We start from the raw sequence: 24,716 nt of genomic DNA on the forward strand, positions 1-24,716 counted from the left end.
TGCTGATAGCAGCATCCTCAGCAGGCCATGCCATCACTCTTCTCTGTTTCACTCTCTCCTTCTGCCGACAGATGTGCTGCTACAAAGTGCAGTAATATGGCTCAAGGCAATCACACCATGGTGACCCACTTCATCCTCCTAGGACTGACAAGTGAGCCTAAGCTGCAGACTCCTCTCTTCATCATCTTCTTCATGATTTCTCTCGTCACACTGATGGGCAATCTTGGGCTAATCACACTGATCAAGACAAACCCCCAGCTGCACACCCCCATGTACTTCTTCCTCTGCAATCTGTCTGTTGTTGATCTTTGCTACTCCTCCGTCTTTTCTCCAAAGCTGCTTGTTGGCTTCTTGGTGGAAAAGAAAAACATTTCTTACTCTGCCTGCTTTGTCCAGCATTTCTTTTTCCTTGTGTTTGTGACCACAGAGGTGCTCTTGCTGGCTGTGATGGCATATGACCGCTATGTAGCCATTTGCAACCCGCTGCTCTACGTTATTTCCATGCCCAAGAGGGTCTGCATTCAGCTGGTGGCTGGGTCATATGTTGGGGGGATTTTGAACTCATTAATCCAAACATGCTGCTTGCTGCTGTTGCCTTTTTGTGGACCCAATGTCATCAACCATTACTTTTGTGACACCAACCCTCTGCTGAAACTCACCTGCTCTGATGACCACCTCAACGAGCTTTTGCTTGTAACCCTCAACGGGACCATTTCCATGTCTGTGCTCATCATCATCCTCATCTCCTATGTGCACATCCTCTTCTCAGTCCTGAGGATGAGGTCTGCCGAAGGAAGGCACAAAGCCTTCTCCACCTGTGCCTCCCACCTCCTGACTGTGACCTTGTTCTACGTGCCCGCGGGGCTGAGCCACATGCAGCCGGGCTCCAAGTACTCGCTGGAGATGGAGAAAGTCACCGCCCTGTTTTATACCCTGGTCGTCCCGATGCTCAACCCTCTGATCTACAGCTTGAGGAACAAGGAGGTCAAGGATGCACTTAGAAAATCGACAGCAAATAATATTTTTGTGAGGTGTCTGCTGACCAAACTGACCCCAATCAGTTGATAAAACCCCTGCTGCTTCCCTTTTTAAATAGTCTTAAGTCCGCTGTCCAGAGGAGTAAGGAACAACTTATATTTACTGAAGCAGGTACAGCAAATTTTAAGCATGCTTTAAAATCTGCAGAGACTCAACATTACCAAACATCCAGCCATTAAAGGCCTCTGATAAACATTTCCTTGATCTCTTGTTTGTGGTTTGTTTTGGGTTTTTTTTCTGTAAAATGATGTCATATCATAGGAGGTGGTAAAAATAAGTTCATAAGGAAGTTCCTTCTTAAGCATAGCTTCTTAAGAAGTTGCACTGATTACTCCAGAGGCAAGTTTAAGGACTGGAGGCTTTTGGGAGGTATATTCAAAAATAAAAGAAAACCACCAAAAAACCCACCACACACCTCACTTTGGGCTAACAACAAGGGAAAAAAATTTCATTTGCTTCCAGGAGGATGTGCCATGGAAGGTAAGAAAAGGGAGAAGCAGAGACCGCTGAGCTACTGGGGGATGAGAGCAGCAAGTGCTGTGCCCTAGCGTCAGGAAGATGTGAAATCAGTGAGTGATCAGAACGCCCCAGCATGGCTGTGACTGTGCCAAAAAACTTCTGCTGCTTTGCCTCCAGCCCTGGAGGGACCTTCCACTGTGCAGCTGGGAGGTTTTCCTGCTGAACTCCCAGGAATTTTCCTCCCTGAGGGATGAAAGCTGCGGCTTGTCTCTGCCTGTACCCGACAGCATAGCAGGGCTCTTGGCCACCCGCATGGATCTCATCCTACATCTTGCTTCCTACAGCTGCAAGATGCTTAACTCAGCCAAACAGGTTTGTTCTGTGAGGGAAACAGGCTTCACCTTCCATCTGCTTTAGGAGGAGAAGCAGCAGCAGCAGGGAGTGGTATTTCTCCCTATTAGCAAGGAGTTTAGCAGGATTGACTGTAACTAGCAATGAAGAACATTTTTCTCCCCCTATTTTCTTGTCATAGGGCAGTTGTAAATGATACTTCCTCCCAGCTGACTCTTTCCCAAGACAGCTGTAAGGCTGAGAAGGTGCCACTAAGGGATGCTGTACAATCTCATGCGCCCCAGAGCAGAGACAACTGACCGTGACCCAAGAGAGACCCTGAGCAAAAAGAACTGGGATGCCACATCCCCACAGAGAGAAGAGGGAGGTCACCTGTCATTTAATGTTAATTTGCACAAGGCTGCATCTGAGTTAGTCCAGACATTGGTTTTTTCATAGCAAAAATAAAAGATAAATACTCCTAGCATGATTTATTTTAGATGGCCATAGAAATCACGACCTAAGCACACCTACTGTATTGTTATACCAGTAAATCAAACTTTTTTATTTTTTAATCTCAGATGCAAGATTGTGGATACCTTGTATAGAGTAAAATAAAAATCTATCCAGAGCATGCAGCTGAGCAGGGGCCATTTTTCTTAAAAGCCAGCCACAGGAAAAGGTGGAGGGCAGGAGATCTTTATAACACTTACCTTTCAGAACCGCTTGCTTTATCCTCAGCTTGGACACTAGAGGGTCTTGTCTCACATTAGCAGTTGTTCACTCTATTTGCATAATGAAACATGGCTGGGGGAGCAGCGAGGACCAGTTACTCCCTACAAAAAGGCAAACTGGGAGCTGAAGGTGGCCACGACGCAGGACACGGTCCCACAGCACCCAGCACAGCAGCAGCTCCCATTGATAGCCCAGGGGAAACTAAGGGCCAAATTCAAGCCAGGAAAGCTGAAGACCAGGACAAAGCACAGCTACAACCCAGCTCTGAAAGTGGTTAAAGACCCAGGGCTGAGCTTAAATAGTGCCTGGAGCCTGGGGCAGACTGTGGGTGGAGGCCCCAGGTGATGCTGGCCATAGCAACTATGGTGGGTGCACTCCCTGATGTCTTAGGGTGAGGGGAATTGTGTTTTTTTTTCCCCTCCCAGGCCCTGAGCACAGCCACAGCACCATATCCAGCCTGCTCTGAGGTGTCCCCGTGCCCAAGGGGTGGAAGGACAGAGCAGAGAGGAGTGATGAGCTTGTGGTTCTTATCCCTCCTCCTGAGACATGCAGAATAAGGCGCTTCAGATGTCACATTTTCTTGGGGAAATTGTCCAAACATCTCTACTTTTCATGAAAACTCCATCACAAGCTTTGTTTAAAAGCTTTATAATTTCACTTAAAGCTGGTTTTAACTGGTTGCTGTTGCATTCATTCATTATTGATTACAGTTCTTTTAGGAAGACTATGGTTTACAAAGCTACTTATTTTAAAGCATAAAATTTATTCACTTTGTCATTATACAAGCTACATGTTCTTCCAGGAATTGTGTAGTTCATTAAACATACAAAGTGTGTCTCGATTAGGTGTTAAAAAACCTTTGTCTGCTTTTTTAAAGCATCTTCCACCTCAGCCACATGATGACATTCAGAAGAGTCATAACTCAGTCAAATTGCCACACAGGGTAGGAATCTGATACTGATCATCCAAAAAGGAAAAGATTAGTAGATGTAAAGACAACACGTCTCAAGAAGATTTTGGTTGGGACACAATTCTGGCAATGTGCTAACGTACATGTGCCCCCAACAAGTTGTTAGCACAGCTCCAGGTCCCCTGAGCCAGGCCCATGGCTTTGTGCTTTCTGATGGTTCTTCTAGACAATGGACAAAAATTGCATCTGAGGCCACAGCTGGACCTTCCCCCCAATGGTCAAATTCCTCCCTGCTGTTGCCAGGTCACTCACATCTGATAAACATCCCCCTCTCATCAGAGTCACCTCTGGCAGCGTCCTGCAACCCTCTCAGCCCCTTCTTCTACAGACAACCTCTATGTCCCACTTGCAGCCTTTACGAAGGGGACCTCACTGATGCCTGTCTCAGCAAAGACTTCCTAAGAGCAGGTTTAATAACGCTCCTAGAAATATTCAGAGAGTCTGGGCCACATTGCAGCTCTCCATGTATCACTGACTTAAACAGATTCTTCAATCTTATTTGGGAAAAATGATTATGAAGCAGGCAAGGGAAGTATTAGTAATTATTTACCTCCAATTTGAACATCCTTCTTGTGGGCAATATTTTCAGTTAACACAATTTAGACACAAAACATCATGGTCCTGTTTCAGTTTTGCTAGGAAAGCATTGACAACTATTTTGATTAATTATTGAAGGCTCACACCACAATTAAAATAAATTGACATAGTTTGAAGAGAACGATTTGTTATGGTGGTTCTCCATACCCTGTGCTTGCTGTGTGATCTCTTTATCTCTACACAGACTAATAATGACCGATAATGCACATTCCTTCATTACCAAATTGCTGAAAATGCATTTTCAAAGCCTGGATAGACACAGCACCAACTTTCGCACCCACAGCCTCCTCAGGGCCCCCTTCACCTCCTTGTTCCTCAGGCTGTAGATGAGGGGGTTGACGGTGGGGGTCAGGACAGTGTAACACACTGAAACCAGCTTTGCCCGATCCCACACACACGCCCCATGAGGCTGGACGTAGGCGAGCATCCCCGGTGCGTAGAAGATGGTGATGGCAGCCACGTGGGAGGCGCAGGTAGAGAAAGCTTTAAGCTTCCTCTTGGCCAAAGGGATCTGCAGGACAGTGTGGAGGATGCAGGTGTAGGAAACCAGGATCATCAGGGCAGAGCCCATGATGTTAAGTCCAGCGTTGGAGACATGCAGGATCTCGTTTGTGCGGGTATCGGAGCAGGAGAGCTGCAGGAGGGTGGGCAGCTCACAGAAAAAGTGGTTGATGCTCCTGGCCTGGCAGAAGGACAACCTCCCCGCCAGGACAGTGTGCCCCAGGGAGGTGAGGGAGCCCGTGGTGTACACCAGCACCATCATACCAGAGCAACGTGCCCTGGTCATGGTGGTGGTGTAAAGCAGCGGCTTGCACACAGCCATGTATCGGTCGTAAGCCATCACCCCCAGGAGGAAGCACTCACAGATGATCAGAGCAAGGAAAAAATATATCTGGGCAAAACAACCCAAAAAAGAGATGTGGCTGCTCCCTAGCAGGAAGGTCTCCAGCGCTTTTGGGATGATAGCAGAGGAAAGGCAAAAATCTATGAAAGATAAGTGGGTCAAGAAGAAATACATGGGGGTGTGGAGCTGGGGATCGGTGTTGATTAGCAGGATCATCGTCAGGTTCCCCAGTGCCATTAAAACATACAGGGATAAGAAAATTGTGAAAATGGTGGTTTGTAGCTCTGGGGCATCAGAGAAGCCCAAGAGGATGAAGCCAGACAAAACAGTGAGGTTTTCTCCATCCATCATTTCTACAAGTTAGATGAATTTGCATAGAAATAAAATGAATCAGTGAAATAAAACCCTAAGAGAGAAATACCCTGGAAACATGGGAGTTGAATCCATAAAGTAAATGTAGTAGAAAATGCTATCTTTTTGAGACAAATGCAATGCAACTGTATTTCTGCCTTTAGCCCAAGCTTCGAAGTCAAAGAATTGAAGGAGCTATTACACATTAAGAGAGAATTATTCTGCCATGATTTACATGCATTGTACTAATGATACACTAAGAAACATAAAAATGTTTATTTAAGTATAAAAAGTCAAATAAACACATTCCAAAATGTGGAAAACAGAGAAGATACAGATTCTCACCACTGATTTCTGGAAATTTTAAGGATTTTTTTCTTTGGTTTTTTTTTCAGACTGAATTAGCACTCTTCTGTGCCCTCATTAGTTAATGGTGCAGCCTTTTCATCATGAAACAAAGCCACACACTTGAAATTGTTGAGGTTTTTTTAATTTCTAAGTTTATAGACTTTTGAAGAAAAACCCCTGCGTATGCTGGGTCAGAGGTGGATCAAATATCCACATAACAATGTTAAAACATGTTATATACAAATCAGACTTTTTAAAGCTTCAGCTTGGGTATTCCCATCTCTCCCATTCAGCTCCTCTGCAGATTAAGTATCTGATGGAGGATCTATCTACAGATGTCCACATCTCAGCTGAAAGGTCCCTAGATCAGTTGTTGATGGGGTCAGAAGTGTGTTTTTTTCAAACCAACCTCCTTACCCCTGCTAGAGCGCTTGGTTTGACACCATGGATGCTCTTGGAGATCACGGATGGGCTCCCTTTAGCTGCAGCTCCACCAGTACATCCCAGCCTGAAACAGCATCCAGTCCCCCAGAATAAACTGAATTAAAAAAATACAGAAGGCTGAAATGAGTGCAGGAGGGTAATTAAGACCCAGCACTACTTGTCTTACTCTACTGACCTCAGATCTTCTTGGTCAGCATCGCTTGGTGATGGAGATGTAGTTATAGCTCCATCTGGACAACTCATACCCTTGAAACACGTGTTTCTCTCTTTTGGCAACAATTTCCTCACTGGGAGTAAATTGTCTGTGTCCTAGAGGTGAACATTTCCATCCCGTAGAGACAACCTCTGGTGACCAGCTCATACGTGAACATGCAGCCCTGGAGAGGACAATCATATCTTAAACAGCTTCAAGGTTAAGAACATACTAAATGTTAAAAAGAAATATTTAAACATTCAATAAATTATTTCAAATAATAAAAATATTTAAAATCTTGCCAAGTACAGATGGAGCTACTCTGAAGCATGAACCCATGCTGCAGGACTTCACAGAGCAGAAGCTTTTATTCTGAATTTTTTTCTCATCTCAACAGAAAAGCTGGCTGCTGTTCAAACATATGAACAAAACAGAAGTATTAATTAGGAGGGTCTGGCTTTTTTTTTTTTTTTTTGGTTTAGGTTTACCAATTGATCATTTGAATACAGAAATTTTTAAAAAACTACTACTGTGATATGAAATTTTAAAAAATATATGCTCCTTGTAACTTGTTACACCAAGTCCAGCCCCCACAAAAAGGGACTGGTGTACATTTTTGAGGTATTTATCAATACAAAGGTAATTTTTGCAATATGAAGTATACAAACAGCTAAAGAGATAAATCGGTCGAGTCACAGTGGAGACAAAGGGTTGTGAAATGTGTTATGGGTTAAGGGATAATGGAGAGAACAACGAAGCACCGGGCTGGGTCTTCTTACACCACCTGCACTTAAAAATTATTTCAAGCACGTGAGAGGCAGCACGACAAGGGTCACCAAGTGGAAACGTCAAACCCTTTTTTACCTGCTTTGTTAAAAGGAAAGGTGTTGGTCGATGTGGTGCCTGCAGCTCCTTGAGAAGCCCACCCAATGGGTCGAAGCCGCAGCAGGAGGAGAGATGCCTGGGAGGAGATTGCCCAGGCTGGCTGGCAGAGGGGTTTTATCCCAGATGAAGCATTACCTCAGATGTTTGTGCAAGCCGCTCTCCCTCAGGACTCTCCTCCAGCTGATAATTGTTTTGAACTGATCAGAAAAAGCCACTTTTGATTCCACCCCCAAAACCTTTTGGGCTGCACCAACACCTCCAAGACCAAGACTCTGCTGTAGAGACCTACAAGGCTGCCCGTGCCACCACCTGGTCTTGCAGAAAGACAAGTCCAGGGCAGTTTACTTTTTATTTATCCAACTATCACAAACTTTTCTATTTCAGTCTTTCACCGAGGAAACCCTTTACTACCAACAGGGAAACTTGATGGATCATCTAATGTTGCTGAAAACAAGCCTAATGGACCATCCACTGTATGAACGGTTTGAGCGCGGCCATGGGAGGCCCTCACCAGCAGATAGATTTATTTCCATACACTTTACTGATGACTGTACAACGCTTTGCTCAAAAACATCATTTTACACAGTTGCTTTGAGGATATAACAGCATTAACTCAGATTTACCAGTTTTATTCTGATGAATCCTGAGTGCCAATGTTTCCTGAAAGCTTCTACTAGGTGAAGAGACATAAAACCCCTAGGACAAATATTAAATGATAACTTTGTCACAGACATTTAGAAAACACAAAAGATGGGGCAGATGTGAGAGAATACTGAACTATGAGAGTGTGGGGAAGAAAGATGGAGAAGTATATAGATGGGTTTAGATGTTTTTAATGTAAATTTGTTTTTCTGCTGGAAGGTACCAGGCTATTAGTCTTGGAAAAAAAGGATTTCCCCATTTAAAAAATTTCTTCCCCATTCAGCACTGGGATAAAACCAAGGCTTGTGGAGTGGGAAAAGAAACATAATAAAGGGGAAAAAGCCCTCACTCAACTTTAAGACAAAAAAAGGAGATTTCAATTTTATTTTTTTTTTAATATATGGAAGGAAAAATAATTCACTAAGAATATCTGCTTGGGTAGGGTGTGAGTCTGCAGGGTGAATAATGCAGCTTGAAATCCCAGATGCAGACAGCTCAGTACTGCACTTGCTCCATCTCCATCGTAAGGCAACCCCAGGTCACCAGCACCGTGGCTGTTTGGGGGAAAGGAAGACCAAAAATCCTCCCTCCCTCCCTCCCGCCAGCACTCTGGCTTTTTACAGGCCTGGTTAAATTCACAGCAGAGCAGAGACTCAAATATATCTTGTCCTCATTTACCATGAGTGCTTTGGTGACCAACGCACCGTCACAGCATTATTTCATGTGACCTTCCTTTGTGGTCTGAAGCTAAAACTCCTGAAAAAAATCAATTAACATCACCAGAGGACACCTGTTAATATAAAATGTGAGAGATCAGACACTACTGGTTTGATGTCACCAGGACAAAGACACCATCGGCATTCTCCTTTTTGTTCTCTGAAACCTGAAATGTTGATTATTATTTTAAATGATATTTAATTAATAAATAATATTTATTTCGAGTCATATTTAAATAACATCTACTCTGGATAATAACTTTCTGCCCAGCACATGGTCGCTGTCAGGTCTCATGCTACAGCCAGGGAAAGTCCCTTCCCTCCTAGTGCAGGGTGTAGCCTTGGTTCAAGGAGAAACGTGTTTTCCAGGTGTCCTGCTTCCAGGTGCACTTAGTTCCTGCTTCTCAAAGATGCGACATCTAATCCCCCTCACCTTAGCCCTCTCCTCTCTGCTGACCAGGAACCATGGATGGACAAGGAGGAGAGGACTCTACCTTTTGCTTTCCTCATGGCATTCTTCATGTCTGTGTTTCTTAGGCTGTAGATGAGTGGGTTCAGCATGGGGACTGCAACGGAGTACAGCACGGAGACCACATTATCGTGCTCCGAAGAGTGCCTGGACCTGGGGCGCAGGTACATGAAGAGGGAGCTCCCATAGTACAAGGCGATGGAGACCAAGTGAGAGGCACAGGTGGAGAAGGCTTTGTGCTGACCAGACATGGAGCGGATCCGCAAGACGGTGGAGAGGACCAGCAAGTAGGAGACTAGGATGAAGACTGTGGTGCTTAGCACGTTGAACCCCACCACAGCAGAAACCATTGCCTCATTGACATGGGTGTCAGAGCAGGAGAGGGCTAGCAGCGGCGGTCCATCACAGAAGAAATGATTGATCCTCTTGGACCAGCAGAATGGGAGACAAAATATGGAAACTGTGTGTATGGTGGAGCTGATCACACCAGCTAAGTAGGCACCGGCCAACATCCCAACACAAAACCTCTGGGACATGACCACAGAGTAGAGCAGGGGGTTACAAATGGCCATGTAGCGATCATAAGCCATGGCAGCCAGCACGTAGCACTCAGTGGTGGCACAGGTCGCGAAGGAGAAAAGCTGAGCAGCACACCTAATAAAGGAAATAACCTTTTTCTCTACTAAAAAATTCAGCAAGGTTTGAGGGATGATGGTAGAGGAGTAGCAGACATCCAGGAGAGACAAGTGGCTTAGGAAGAAGTACATGGGGGTGTGCAGGCACGAATCAATTCTGATTAATATAATTACTCCCAAATTTCCTATTAGAGTGACTCCATAGATGGCAAGGAATAAGACAAAGCACATCACCTGCAGGTCTTCTCGGTCTGTGAAGCCCAGGAGAATAAACTCAGATGCAAATGTGTAATTATCTTCAACCATATTGAATATATAAGCAGTTCAGCTGCTTTATGTATTTCAAATTGAAAAGCTTAATAGGTCCAAATCTCTCAATAATATTAAGTATTTCAGGTGGTGTCTATCGAGCAGCTACACCACTTTAAGTCAATATAAGGTAAATTCTCTTTGAGAGAGGAAAACCTCAAGTTCCTGAGGCCAGTCTCCCAGTTCAACCTTAGCTAAACACATACAACCATCAGCAACACACCTGGAAGTAGGTGGATATTTTAAGGCAAGGAAGGAGGGTAATGCCATACCAGAATAAAACATAAATAAATTACAGGGCTTTCTCATAGCTCCTCTCAAGCCATTTACACACAGAAGTCCGTGATTTTCACAATAACTGCTGGAAAAATGAAATTAATTCTCATCTTTCGAGTGCTTGCAGTCTAGTGTGAGTACATGAGGAATAAATACCTGTTCCCTGTGTCCCAGAAGACCTCTTCTAGGTGAAAGCACTGGCAAAATGTGACTTTCCTTAGTGTAATTTTTCCTCCTGTAGGATGGTGCGGTGTAAGAGCCTGGATTTGTCTCAGCTCGCTTTGCTTTAGATGCGATGCCTAACTTGGAGATAAAAGATAAATACAGGCTTGCTCTCTCTGCTCACCAGGGAGAAATCAGCAACTCTTAAAATCACACTCTGTGACAGATAGAATAAATAAACATTGATTTTTCCTGGATAACATTAATCATTGCTTGACAGAGTTACACCAGAGAGCAAAGCAAGAGTGCATACTGCCTGGCATCTGACAAACAGATCCGAACTTAAAAGTCATAATTATTTGATGACCCTTTGCTGAAGGGGTGAGGTTCACCTCCAGATCCAGACATCTCATTTCAGATGTCCTGGGAGCAACACGTCTGGTCTCCTGGAGTTATTAATGGGGATTTAGAGCTGCTTTTCACTGCCCACGTAGAGATGCCGGAGGCGAAGCAGCGTCTGAGACATCCACATGGCACTGGAAGATGCATTACAACTAATGAAAATCGAGCTGTTTGGGTCTGGAGCTGAATCCTCCCCCAGAGGCAGCATCCACCTGCCTGGATGTAGACATCTACTGCCATTGGAGAATTGACCTGAATTTCACAATTAACTAAGGCTCACCCGCACTTTTTCTTACTTGAGAAGCCAACGGCTTTATGTGGAGTGATCCAAGATGTAGATATGAAACCCAAGCAGTGTATGAGGCTCCTGCCTGCCAGAAATCACATCTCCCTGTGGCTTGAAGACATCTGACTGGAATGGAGATTAAGTAAATTAAAAACCCATGCCTTGCTGCCTCAGCTTAGGTATTATTCATGCTGACAGGCAGGTGGTTGGTCCACGTTCTGCTAAATAACCGCCAGCAAATCCCAAATATTTATCACTGTCCTCCTGGGGAAAGGACCTTAATTTGTGGCTCCTGATTTCCTATTCAAATTTCGTAAGATCTTGCATCTCCTGGGCAAGCCAGCACAAGACCTTCCAACAAGCTGCCCTAGGACTCACCCAGCAGCCTGTTTTTAGTGTTTTCCAAGATTTAACTCATGATGTTCTAGACTGGAGAACGACGAGCCTCTGCCAAAACCCGAAAGCCGAGCAAAGCCTTGTAGTGCATCTCCTGGCTAGATGGCCATTAGCCCGCTCTCATGGTGGCCATTATCCTCAAAAGCTCCTTGTGGGAACAAGGGGAAGGTGTCAGATCTACAGAGCTAAAATACATTGTTCAGGTAGCTGGTGTTTTAAGTCTTACAGCCCAAACTAGTGAATGCGGAAAAGCCATGGATGGTTTAAAATGTGAAGCAAAAGCACCCTGTGCTCACGCCTCCAGCAGCCCTCTGGCTTCTCAGGGTGACCGTCTCTGTGGGGAAGAGTCTGCCACAAGTCCTGGGTATCCTGCGGATGCTGCAGGACGAAGCAGGATTTTCACAGTGGGATTTTCTTTTGCTTTGCTCTTGGCTCCAGCTAAAGCAGTTTTTATACTCACAGCTGCTCCTCGCTCCAGCTGGACCAGTACACCGGGTCTTCTCCCGTGCAATATCTGCCTGTGCTTCCAGAGCTTTGCCCTTCGCAGCGTGCACAGAGCCAGGGATAAAACAAGTCGGGGATAACAACCTCCAGGGAGCCGTCAGACCAGGCGAGGGTCAGCCCCGCCAAGCCCAGAGGGGTCCCTAGATCCTCCACTGCCAGGTCAAGATACACCTAACAGGGGTTTAAACTTGACACCAGAAGGTGTTATTTGAACAATACAGTCCCAAAAACGTTGAAATTAATAGTTTCATACATCCTAAAAAAAAAAAAAATCACAAAAGGTAGTTTATTGTGATATCTGTGCATAATGGGCAATATCTCTATTCAAAAACCTTTTTTTCTTTTCCAGAGAACGGCTCTTCTTGGAAGCCTTCAACCCTCAGCACAGACTGCACATGATGAGAAATCCAGCACTCCCTCTTTTCATTTTATGCTGATGTTTAGAATGAAAAAAAAAAAAAAAAAAAAAAAAAGCACACCTTGTTTTTCATTTTGATGTATCTGCCTTTATTTTTCAGTCAAAAACTCTTGCTATACTTTGCTCCCAAAGATGAGAGGGGGCTGCACCCCTGCAGTGCCTTCCAGAAAAGGACAAAATGGACAAAATTCACCTCTTCATCTGCTCAAAAAAACGCAAAACAAAAAAACCCACAAACGCCTAGTAGGGAATGACCCCAGTTTTGTTCACCCAGCAGGTCCTAGCAAAGGGTGAGTTTCTTCCTGTGAAGGTCACCAAATGAATCCACTGTGCTGACCCAAGAACCAGGTAACTATATAGGCAGCCTCATCCATTTAATTCAGCATCCAAGAGCACTGAGGGCAGCTGCTCACCTGGGATTATTTAGGCAGTGATGGATGCAATTTACATAAATAAGCAACAGAAAATTAAATCCTTCACCTACATGGGATAAAAGTTCAAATCTATGTATTTTCATTTGCTTTTATTGTAAAATCTGGGACAGGTTTGTCAGGACTAAAGATGTGCTGGAGGGACCCTTTCTGAGAATGATCTGTAAGAAACAATTGATGTAAGAGGTAATAATTTAAAATATCAGGAATTATCATTTCAAGTTGTGTATGGTTAGCCCAGACTACTTAAGAGACAAATAATTCATAAAGCAGAGTGAATTTGATAATCTAGATTTCATACAACCTGAAGCCTCACCCAAGAATTGCATTAGGGGGAAAAAAAAAAAAAAAAAAAAAAAAAGGTGCAGTTTAAAGCATCATTTCTAAATGCGAGGAGAACTTGGTGAGGAGACTGTTCAAACATCTGACATTGCCTGTTCATTTTTAACAGGCTCAGAAGCTGATGCTGAGAAAAGAAACAACCTAAATGGTATCAGCCAACTGCAGAGGCAGCACGATGGTCTTATTTTATTTATACGCTATTTCTCAGTTCCCTGAACAAGGACAAGCCACTTACTACCCGAGGCTTGCTAGCACATAAGAAGTTTTTATCTATAATAAAAAGGAGAAGATATTTCCAACAATGTCCAACAGATGGTGATGATGTATAGGAAATCCTGCTCAGTATTTTCTTATGCACTGATAAAGCATTTCCCCCCTCCAGCACCCCCTTTTGGTATCTGAAAGGGACTGTTACGGCCGTTTGGCATCTCTTAGGCTGACAGCCGAGCACAGTGATACATAGAGGGAGCAAAAATAAGTCTTTCACATATAAACAGGAACGGATTTTATTTAGAAGTAGATGAAATGCAACTTTTGAGAAGAAAAGGGGGATCTGAATAACAGGCATATTTGTACACTCTCATGCCTTGCCAGCAACAGTAAGTCAGCTTCAGGCTGGTAACTTTAGTATCAAAAATAATAATTTTTTTTTTTTTTAAATAAAGTTCCAGGTGCTGACCAGGGCCACATCAATGTTTAAGTTAATTTTCACTGTGTTAGAGAGTATTTTTTCCACTGTTGACAGTCAAGTGACTGCAGATAGCAAATACTCATCCAGGGCCCAGCCAAGGCTTCCCTGTCCCAGCCGATCATCCCCAAATCCCCTCCCAGAGGAGCTTGTTAAGGTGATTTGATCAGGGACACCTCTTGCCTTTGAGTGATGAGCTGCTAAAGAAATATTAAAGTTCGGTTTGTTTTTGGGGGGGGAGGGATATTGTGATTGCTTTTCCCTGCTGCATTTTCACAGCAACCACAAGTTTCTGTTCAGAATAGGGTGAAAGGGGGGAGCTGCACTTGCTGGCAGGAGTTACTTCTTGCATAAGATTTTTTTCATCACCCTCAATTTTTTCTTAGGGTGTTTAATTTTTTTTGTTTAATTTTTTCTGTTCCTTTGTTGTTGTGTTTCTTTTTCTTTTAATTCCTTTTCCCCATTGCCTCACACTAAAGTGCAAATCTCTGGATGCAGACTCTACAGATAGTATTATTGTCTTTGTTTTTAACAAACCACTGTGGGCATAAATTAGAAAACTAGTTAGAGCTTTGTTTCAAGGCTTTGAAAGACAGAAGTTGTGTGGGAAAAAATAAAAGGGCAAAGGCACATCACTGCCTAAAAAGAAGTGACGATCAATTTAACCCAGCAATTTTACTCAGCAGCCTGCTTTCAAAGACAGACCTATTTAAGAATTTATGTTTTATTCACTTGGCTTATGCACGATATCCCATTACTCCCTAACTGCATTAAAACTGCAAAGTTTATGCATTTAGATCTTGTGTTTCCATCCTTCCTAGGAAGAGCTTTTCACGGGAGCTGCCTCCTTGACCCAGACCATAAATCACTGAGACTCCAGATAAATTTGGGATAGGGAATGACAAGGAAAATTAGTAATATGTCTGTTGAAAAACACATTTAACACAAGAATATATTGCATTATATATAAACATATAATATACATTTAATATTTAATATATACATGGACACATATATATGTATATATGTGTATAACTTGCCAGTCATAGGACCAGAGACCTCCTAGATGTCCTTTCTAATCAAAAATTATTCTATGTCCTGCTCAAAGCAGAGCTGACTACCCAGCCACATCAGGTTGCTCGTGGCCTCATGGAGGCAATATTTGAGTATCTCCATGAGTGGAGCCTCCACAGCCTCTAGGACAAATCCCTGTGTTACCCACATTCCTGTATCAGGTTTTATTGAGGAGGGTTCAGAGTCTGACTGTAATTCTTTCTGCTGTTCTCCTCAGAGCATCCTTCACCTCCTGATTCCTCAGGCTGTAGATGAGGGGGTTCAGCATCGGGATGACCACCGTGTAGAAGACAGACACTACTTTGTCAGTGTTCAGGGAGTAACTCGAGCTGGGGCGTAAATACATAAAGATGGTCGTCCCATACAATATGGTCACCACTGTCAGGTGAGACACACAGGTGGAGAAGGCTTTTTGCCGGCCTTCAGCTGAACGGATCCTCAGGATGGCAAAAGAGATGAAGATGTAGGAGACCAGAATGGTGGAGATGGTGCTGAGCTCAATGATGCCGGCCAAGGAGAAGAGGATCATCTCGTTGGTGTATGTGCTGGCACAGGACAGAGCCAGGAGGGGAGGAATATCACAGAAAAAGTGATTGATGACATTGGAGCTGCAGAAGGGCAGCCTAATGAGGAAAGTCATCTGTATGATGGAGTTCAGGACACCCCCGATGTAGGACCCCACCACCAGCCGCACACACAACCTCCGAGTCATAACAGAGGAGTAGAGCAGGGGGTTACAGATGGCCACATACCGGTCGTACGCCATGACGGCCAGCAGGAAACATTCTGTTGTCACGAAGACGATGTACAAGAAGGCTTGACCCATGCAGCCAACAAAGGAAATAGTCTTCCTCTCTGATAGAAAGTTCACCAAGGTCCTGGGGGTAATCACGGAGGAGAAGCAGATGTCAACAATGGAGAGACTGCCAAGGAAGAAGTACATGGATGTGTGGAGCCGTGGATCATGTCGGATGACTACAATTATCCCCGTGTTGCCCAAAAGGGTGACGGTGTAGATGAGCAGCAAGAGCACAAAGAGGACTGCCCTCATCCCCACTTGGTCACTCAGGCCCTGGAGAACGAACTCTGCCACTGAGGTGTGATTCTGCTCTGCCATTCAGGGCTTCACGTCCACCGAGGAAGAAGAGAGCCTGAATATATAGGACAGGGAAGATCATGCCTTTATTTATTTGAACTGAAATGGGATAACTTGATAATTTACACGCTGTGCAGCCAGGGCACCTGGACCATTCATTTCCAGGGAGCTAGTGGGATGGACTGCACTGTAGCCTTCTGCTCTGAGCTTGGCCTCCTTTACAGTCTGAGGAAAGAGGAGGCCCCTTCTGAAGGGAAAGCATCATCACAGCTTTCCCAAACACCTTCCCTGCCTGCAGCAAATCACTGCGGAGGGTCTCTCACTTTCTCATTGTGGGCAGACCTTTGGGCAGGTTCCTTTGTACCGCAGAATCCCATTTTGGTACCTACAGTTTGATGAGATCAATGGATATCACAGCAGGTCGGGATTCAGGTGACACAGACCAAATCATCAGCTCCGCCCTTGACCTCCTGTGATTAAGTTTTTCACCTCGTTTGTTTCCCTTCCTCCCTATTTCAAACCAATCATGATAAGGTGCCCAGAACAAGACTACTCTGATTTTAGCAGCAGCTTATGGCTATAATTTTAATAGCTTTGAGTAAGAGTAAAAATACTGTAGCTTTCCTTCATTGCTTTTGGAAAAAACTTGTTAGGAAATAGGGAGGGAGAGACGAAGGGCATGTTGCACAGTCCTAAAACTCATTCAGGACATGATAAGTTTAATATTACGGTCTCGGAAACACTGGTGAGATGAAACCACGGAGACTATGAAAAAAATTTGGATCCAAAGCTGTTATTTTGAACTGGGGTAAGCATCAAACAACTTAGAGAATATACAGTTAAGAGACTAAACACCATAAAATCTGTCTTGATTTCCCCATGACATTCAGAGCAAAAGTACTAGCCATGGTGTTAGGGTCTGGTATAATTAACAAACGATGAATCATCACATCCCGGCTTACAGCTCCCCTCGCCATGCTGCAGTAGCCCGTGGCACCATGAACTGCACGATATGCTGATGACTTTAATAATGGTTTGCATTTCCAGAATAGGACTGGGAGATGAAACCTGATTTACAGAAGTGATTTAAGTGTCAGGAGGTAGCTGTGAGTGTTTATGAACATGAACCAGCTGTAACGGATTAACTAAGCCCAGACAAAAGTGTGACCCAGGTGAAAAAGTACAGCTGAGAGCACTGGCAGAAGGCACAAGGGAGGGGAATGGTCAAGGGGTAAAAAAGAGCCAGACTGAGAATTCACTGTTTTAAGATGTCATCTGAGGAGAAAAACCTTCTCAGAGGGAGCCTGGTGGTGGCACAGCATGGCATCCTGGTGGTTAGGACACTCCCGAAGACTTCTCTCACCCCATTTTCACAGACTGTTTTGGGTTGGAAGGGAGCTTAAAGATCATCTAGTTCCAATGCTGCTGCCCCGGGCAGGGACACCCTCCACTAGCCCAGGTTGCCCAAAGCCCCGTCCAACCTGGCCTGGAACCCTTCCAGGGAGGGGGCAGCCACAGCTTCTCTGGGCAACCTGTGCCAGGGCCTCACCACCCTCACAGGGAAGAATTTCTTCCTTAGATCTAATCTAAATCTCCCCTCTTTCAGTTTAAAACCATTCCCCCCCATCCTATCCCTACACCCCCCCTGATCAAGAGTCCCTCCCCCCTTTCCTGTAGCCCCTTTCAGTCCTGGGAGGCCTCTCTAAGGTCTCCCCGGAGCCTTCTCTTCTCCAGCTGAACCCTCCCACCTCTCTCAGCCTGTCCTCACAGGGGAGGGGCTCCAGCCCCCCCGAGCATCTTCGTGGTCTCCTCTGGCCCCGCTCGAGCAGGTCCGTGTCCTTCTGCTGTTGGTGCCCCCAGAGCTGGACCCAGCACTGCAGGGGGGTCTCCCAAGAGCGGAGCAGAGGGGGAGAATCCCCCCCTCGCCCTGTTGCCCACACTGCTCTGGGTGCAGCCCAGCACAGGGGTGGCTTTCTGGGCTGCCAGCTCACATTGCTGGCTCACAGGCAGCTTTACACCCACCAACACCCCCAACTCCTCCTCGGGGCTGCTCTCCAGCCACGCCTTGCCCAGCCTGTATTTTCAGCAGGCAAACTCCAGCAGCTCCTGCCTCTCACTTCAGCTGGAAGAGGAATCAACAGCACAGAAGAGACCACAGATCTGTGCTGAGCCAAACTCACTCAACACCAGTTGCCTTATTTTAGGCACCTAGTTAAGCTACTTGCCCTAATGAAAATGCAAAATATAGGTTTCTGTCCCTGATAACATGAAGGTTCAGAATAAAACAATTAAACCTTTACAGGATTAAAAATGAGAATCCATTTTACCCCACCAGATGAGCACCAGGATTAGAAGACTCATTGAAGAACCACTCTCCATTAGCAGAATATTTCTTTAAAGAAGTCTTCTTTGTTTTCTAAGGTGAATATCACTTTATTTCAGGGTCAGTAGGTGGGTTAATCTTTCCTTAAGAACATTCTCCTCTCTTCTCCCAGGCTCCTTAAACATACCGTAAGCACCATGATTTCTGATCTTTTGATTTCAAAATACTGGAGTGCATCCCAAGTGCATGCCAGTAGAAATATTTCATTTTCTTTAATGAAAGCACAGGAGCAAGCCTTTACCTGGTGCAAAAATCAGAGCAGTGTCCTCAAAGGTAACATTGCTGCAGTGATTTATACCAAAGGAGGGTAGTCCCAGCAGAGCTCACCTGGACCTTTTGGGGAATGGTCACACCTACCTCTGCCTGGGGGTCACCTCCTCTTACCAGCCGCTAGGTCTCTTCCACTTTGGATGACTCTCCAGGCTCAGGATGTCTGCACAGTAAATCTGGTGGACTAACCCTTGGAGCCATGCTCTTAGCTTCCAGATAAACTAGAACGTCTCTCCTGAGCATTTGAGAGCCTCCTGCATATTTTCATCAGATGGAATTCTTCACTTTTATGTATCTCTCTGCAGGTCTTTGTGAGCAACGGGCACTCCTCCTCAGGGAGCAAGTGTTTGTCATGGCTTTGGCAACAGTTCAGGTCTCTAAGAGAGGGGAATCCTGATGGTACACTGCTGGCTCCTTCAGGTGAATCCATGAGAGTCACAACACTCTAAATGACTAATAAAGACTTAGCCGTGTATGCAGGAAGATGCAAAATCCTGTGCTAATTATTGTCACAAATATCAATAACCTGTTGCAACACTCAGCAGCCTCAAGGGGCAGAAAAGGTAGCGATCCAAACAAGCACAAGTTCTTCACAAGCCTCTCTGAAAATCAAGGGGGAGGTAAGAAGGTGCATCCAAAGGGCAATTTACTCCAAGTATCTTAACCACCTACTGCAAGCAGCTTAGGCTGTTGTAATTAGCTCTGGATGGGTGCCTGGAGCAGATGGCTGGGATTATAGAAGATGAAGGCTGACCCAAGCCTCCAGGCAATGAATGAGCCTGAAAGGCTTCCAGGCTACTGACAGGTAAGAACTGGCAGGACTGTGCAGGACCCACCTGTCAGAACACGACTGACAGTCCATTAAACCTTTTTACTGTGCTCCAGATATTTCCAGAAATATCTCAGCTGCCCAGTATGTCCTCCCTTTCACAGAGAACCAGGTCATTCTGTTGCCCCACCTCTATTGCAAGATCAAAACCTTCTCATCACAGATTATTTTGAAAAGTGATGGTGCTAAACCAGTTCTTTCTGCAAACTTTTTGTCTAGCAGAAAATTTATAGCATATTCATGGTAATTTCAGTGTAATTCATCTCTGTTCAACACACCCAAGAGATACCAGCTTCTGTCAGTGTCTGGAACATTTTCAGGAGTTTAAAATTCACACTGTTTCTTTCAGTATAGCTGTTTTTCCCTTTAAATGATAGAAGCCCATGCTTTTAGATTAAACTGACAGCATGGGTAGTCACCATGTAAGCAGCAGTCCATATTTGGATCATATCCATAGATGGGATTTATTCATCTATCAGTTGTCAACAACGTTAAGTGTAGACATATGAGCCAGCTGCCTAGGCCCTCCTCGCAGTCAGAAATTAAGGTGATAGTTCAGCTGTTCAGACATGGGTGCCCGGGACTACCCAAGACCCCCCATACATCTCTCCTGGTCCCCTAAAGGGAACAAGTCTTCCTACATCTTGTGCCATATCTGCCAAACCTATGTCCTTATGTCCTGTGGCGTCCTCAGGCGGAATTAGATGGATCAAGAGACCCAGTGTAGCCCAAGGGAGGGTTTGTCATGTTCATGTGAGCGTGTGTGGGTCTCCTTTGGACAAGTTCTCCATCAGTATTCCTCAGAGCGTAGAGGACTGGCTGAGAGATGGACATGTGGGATGGTTCTGGGCTCACCTTGCTCCAGGTCACCATGACCTATGGACCTACACATGAACTACAGGTGTCCCAGCTTCTTTTCCAGTCTGTGAACTCCAGCTGTGTGATTCAGTTGGCCAAAGAGGTGGCTCAGGCAGAAACACTACAGGACTTATAGGACCCCGTGACCTTCTGAAGGAGCAGCTGGAGCCCAGCAGGAAACTTTCAACTGCACTGGAGACCAGAGCCAGCACAACCAGCAACAGACCAGCACCAGCAAACCCAAATATTGACAGAGAAGAGCAACACAGAGAGTTGGGCTGACCCCAGACAGGGTTTTGGTTGGGTGTAGCTCTACAAAGGGCAGTATTTTAACAGCAGGGTTTGTATTTGCAGAGTTTACGCCAACACTTTCACCACTGATTCATACTTGTCCCCACTCTATTACCAAACCTCCAGGTACAACTCAAAACACCCCTTCCTCCTCAAGAAGGTCAAGAAAAACATGCATTCCAGTTATTTCCAAAGTAAACTTTGCTTCTTACAGAAGAATGACAAAGAATGAAAACCAAGTTGTAGAAAGCAATTACACAGTTATCAGGCAAAAACCTTTGAAATGTTTATCACTAAATTCTTCATCTCCCTTGTATCAGCTATGCAGCTCTGTTGTGTATTTCTCCTTCTAAGGGTATTTTTGGCCTATCAATTTTCCTCTTATAATGGAGGTAGGAATGGAAAGGAGGAGTTGCAAATAAAACCCCATGAAAACTATATAAACTGAAATCTGACATATGGAAAGGACGTGACCTATAGGCTGGGTGGGTTTCAGCCCCCATAAATTCAGATGTCTTGAAGTTAAATGTCAGAGCCATGTTACATTTCCTATATGCAGCATATTATGTCTTTATGCAACATAGTTCACCCAAGCCATTTCCCATGTTTATTTTAACAAGAATCATGGTCTTTCATTCCTGTTAGGGAGAGGGATTAAGATCAGATTTAATGTTTACCCATTAAACTTCAAATTTGGCCAGTTAAATCCCACAGCTAATGGTATTTCAGATACGGATAACTACATGCTTTGAGAAAATTAGAAATATTATGTTTATTGCAACTAATGCACCATGGTTTTATTGTACATCCTTAAGCTTGAATATATGTACTGAAAAATTCTACTAAACAGTACATTTAGGAACTGTCACTGTCCAATACTTAATGTTGCATATTAACAAAGTTGTTTGAAGTATTTATTCATTATAAAACACATATTGAAGGATTGAAGTGCAGCATAAAGTTTTTAAAATACCTTTGAACATACTTTGATGGGTCATTATTAAGAAGAGGATTCAGAGAAGTTCCCCTCAATTTCCACCAGTTCCTGCAGATTTAGGGAAACATTTCCTCCTCTCCCATCCAAGCCTCCTTGGTCTGTTCCACATGTTCTTCTGCTGCTCCCACCTGGCATGAGGATTATCTGGAAGCACTGAAGTTCGCCTTAAATCTGTAGATCCCATCTCATGGCTAGAAGAGGTACAGCACTTGGTAGGGATGTAGTCTGCTGTGCTGAGGATGACCATGAGCAGGCTCAGGCCAAAGACAGCTGAGAAAAAAATGGTCCAAGTCCCCAGCAAAAAAAAATAATCTCGTGTCATTTTTATAGGGCTGAGCCTTGTCACTGTATTTCCCTTCAAGAAAGAGGTGACTTGGGGTTGCCTAAGGAATGGCAGGTCCATGAGAAAAGCCAGCACATGTTTGTCTCCAAATATTCTGAAAAAATCTGGACATTTTAGCACATTCCCTATGAACTGACCTTTGGTAGGTCTTCAATGAGTACGTATTTCTCCTGTTATGAAAAGCACTATCTAGAGGCTGAGGTATAACAAAACAATCCCACATCAATAGAGCCAAACTACAAAATGGACAATAATATCCAGAAGAATTATCACAGCTTCTCTGATTTCAAAAAGACCCCAAAGCACAGACCCCATTCCCATCACTGCCTAAATGTCAAACCATTTACCTCTTTAGCAGGAAAACAATTACTCTCCCTACTGCTCTTTTCAGAGCACTTTTCACCTCCTGGTTCCTCAGGCTGTAGATGAAGGCGTTCAACATCGGGGTCACAAACACATAAAAGACAGAAACGATTTTGTCCCTGCCCAGGGAGTAGCTGGAGCTGGGCCGCAGGTACATGAAGAGAAGGGTTCCATAGAAGATGGTGACAACCACCATGTGGGATGCACAGGTACCAAAAGCTTTGCGCTTGCCCAGCGCAGAGCCCATCCTCAGGATGGTGAACAGGATGTGGCCGTAGGAGACGAGGATGATTGATACAGTGGTCACCTCGTTGAAGCCCCCAAAAGCAAGTATCAGCGCTTGGTTGAGGCGAATATCGGAGCAGGACAGTTTTGACAGTGGTGGCCCATCACAGAAGAAGTGGTCAATGACATTGGGGCCGCAGAAAGACACTCTCAGCCCAAAGCCTGTGAGTACCACAGAATCAAAAAACCCCACTGCATAGGAGCCTGTCAAGAGGGAAACACAGACCTTCCGGGACATGACAATAGGGTAGCGCAGGGGGTTGCAGATGGCAATGTAGCTATCATACACCATCACGGCCAGGAGATAGAACTCCACAGTTACAAAAGCAGCGTAAAAATACAGCTGTGTGAAGCAGCCAGCAAAAGAAATGGTCTTCCTTTCTGATGAGATATTCAGTAGCATTTTGGGTGTCACAACTGAGGAGTAGCACAGATCCAAGAAGGACAAGTTGCTGAGAAAGAAGTACATGGGGGTTTGAAGCTGGGAATCAAGCCAGACTGTAGCAACAACGCCAAGGTTTCCCACCACAGTGATGACATAGATGAGCAAGAAAACCACAAAGAGGGTAACTTGGAGGTCAAGGCAATCAGTGAGCCCCTTGAAAACAAATTCTGTCACTGTAGTCCAGTTTTCCTGAGCCATCAGTGTGCAAGAGACTTCCAGCTCTCAGACAGGGAGACGATTTCCATGAGATCTGTTACGCTGACTTGATCCCTTGCTTCGTTATTAGTGGCTTTTAAACCTGTGCTCTGTAGATAATGAGGGCATTTCCTAATGAAACACTGCCAAATATCCTGACAGGATGCTCAGTTGGTTCACAACCCCCTGGCCACGCAGGCACACGTGTCTCCTGACTATAAGATGGAGACTTAAGACTCCATTTTAAACCAAGCTTTTCTTGGTTAAACCCAAGCTTATCTTCCACCTTCATGCACTGATTTGAAGGTAAAAAAAACAAAAAAAACAAACAAGAAAGCAAGTTTCCCCTTGGACACCACTATGGTCTTCACTATGGGCATGGTTTCCGTCCATCTGCAGTTTTCACCACCTTAAGAAACAAGCAGCCCATATTCATTAATGTTTGTTCTGATAATACACAAACTGGATGAATATTAGCAGTCACTCTGATTTTCAGGTTGATGATGTCCCAGAGACTTTTTATTATCCCAGGTAGCTCAGGGTTTGAATTTGTTGCTCTGGGTGTCTATTCTAAGTGCTTAGAAACAAAAATAATGTTTGGCTTTTTTAAAAAAATAAAGTTAGTGGCTACTTTGGGAAATAAACTGCATTTCAATAACTGCTCTCATAAGAATAAATACATGGACAGAAGGGCATATGTATACATCTTTCTTTTTCCAGTATCTTCCAGCTTAGCTGGTGACTTGCTAAAAATTGTGCTATTCCCTCTTTCCCCATAATTTAACTTATATTTTAAGCAAACAGTGACCTCCCAAATACTTTCAAACAGCAGATTAACATGCCAAATTAAGGTTAGAAAGTAAAATATTCTTTTAGAAAAGAGTTGTAACATTAGTCTGTCTCAGATATTTGAGAGCAGTTTAAATGTAGCTCCTCTTTCTCTCCAAGAAAGCCTCACTCTGCCCTCGTACCAGGCTGGAATAGACTTCAATTTCTTTTTTATTCCCTAGTCCAGGCCTCTGCTTGACCCTGACGACTCTCATTGCCTCAAGTTCCTGCTGCCACCAATTCCACCACCATCCCCCAAACGGCACCCGAGATGCCACCTCTTCTTATTTCCTGTAGAAGATCCAGCCTTTTTCAGTCTGAACTACTTTTGTGCTGGCCTCTGCTCTTAGTTTCTCCAAGGAGATCATTCAAAAGACAAATAGAATCTGCACCTTTTTATTTCTGAGGAAAAAAATACAGAAAGTTAGGCAATATCCTATTAAGTTCCCTTGAAAGTGTGTGTAATCATCTCAAACAAAATAAAATAATTATTACATCCCCAAAAAAGATTGTGCTTGGGAAGAGAGTAAACACATAAGATATACTAAAGATCTCTTCTGTACACGTATATACTTGTCCCAGTAAAACT

At 44.3% G+C, this 24,716-nt stretch overlaps 4 protein-coding genes across 5 annotated transcripts; 1 reads left to right on the forward strand and 3 right to left on the reverse strand.

Annotated features, from left to right (window-relative positions):
* The first annotated feature begins 96 nt into the window (after positions 1–96).
* Positions 97–1,065, forward strand: LOC141966191 (olfactory receptor 5J3-like). Its single transcript, XM_074918625.1, has one exon. The coding sequence runs from the start codon at positions 97–99 to the stop codon at positions 1,063–1,065; it is 969 nt and encodes a 322-aa protein (XP_074774726.1).
* Positions 1,066–4,370: 3,305 nt separating this feature from the next.
* On the reverse strand, positions 4,371–9,962 carry LOC141966192 (uncharacterized). The gene is made up of 3 exons (XM_074918626.1): positions 8,986–9,962; positions 6,480–6,493; positions 4,371–5,326 (listed from the first exon to the last, which is right to left on the reverse strand). Exons 1-3 carry the CDS (start codon positions 9,960–9,962, stop codon positions 4,371–4,373), a joined length of 1,947 nt encoding a protein of 648 aa, XP_074774727.1.
* A 5,160-nt stretch (positions 9,963–15,122) lies between these two features.
* LOC141966052 (olfactory receptor 5G9-like) lies at positions 15,123–19,002 on the reverse strand. 2 transcript variants are annotated; one of them, XM_074918369.1, is made up of 2 exons: positions 18,781–19,002; positions 15,123–16,095 (listed from the first exon to the last, which is right to left on the reverse strand). In XM_074918369.1, the coding sequence occupies exon 2, from the start codon at positions 16,059–16,061 to the stop codon at positions 15,123–15,125; it is 939 nt and encodes a 312-aa protein (XP_074774470.1). In that variant the 5' UTR covers positions 16,062–16,095; positions 18,781–19,002. The 2 variants fall into 2 exon arrangements, with proteins under 2 accessions (XP_074774470.1, XP_074774471.1); XM_074918370.1 differs by lacking the exon at positions 18,781–19,002 and adding an exon at positions 18,368–18,466.
* Positions 19,003–19,707: 705 nt separating this feature from the next.
* Positions 19,708–23,302, reverse strand: LOC141966193 (olfactory receptor 5AP2-like). The gene is made up of 2 exons (XM_074918627.1): positions 22,391–23,302; positions 19,708–19,737 (listed from the first exon to the last, which is right to left on the reverse strand). Exons 1-2 carry the CDS (start codon positions 23,300–23,302, stop codon positions 19,708–19,710), a joined length of 942 nt encoding a protein of 313 aa, XP_074774728.1.
* Positions 23,303–24,716: the final 1,414 nt, after the last annotated feature.

Source organism: Athene noctua, chromosome 14 (genome assembly GCF_965140245.1).
Source record: "Athene noctua chromosome 14, bAthNoc1.hap1.1, whole genome shotgun sequence".
Classification (NCBI taxonomy): Eukaryota; Metazoa; Chordata; class Aves; order Strigiformes; family Strigidae; genus Athene; species Athene noctua.

Coding starts and splice junctions, on each gene's coding strand:
- LOC141966191 (XM_074918625.1), top strand. CDS start 97: ATGGCTCAAGGCAATCACACCATGGTGACCCACTTCATCCTCCTAGGA.
- LOC141966192 (XM_074918626.1), bottom strand. CDS start 9,962: ATGGTTGAAGATAATTACACATTTGCATCTGAGTTTATTCTCCTGGGC.
- LOC141966052 (XM_074918369.1), bottom strand. CDS start 16,061: ATGGCAGAGCAGAATCACACCTCAGTGGCAGAGTTCGTTCTCCAGGGC.
- LOC141966193 (XM_074918627.1), bottom strand. CDS start 23,302: ATGGCTCAGGAAAACTGGACTACAGTGACAGAATTTGTTTTCAAGGGG. Junction 19,738..22,390: donor AAAGTGCTCTGAAAAGAGCA/GTAGGGAGAGTA, acceptor ATTTTCTGCTAG/ACAAAAAGTTTGCAGAAAGA.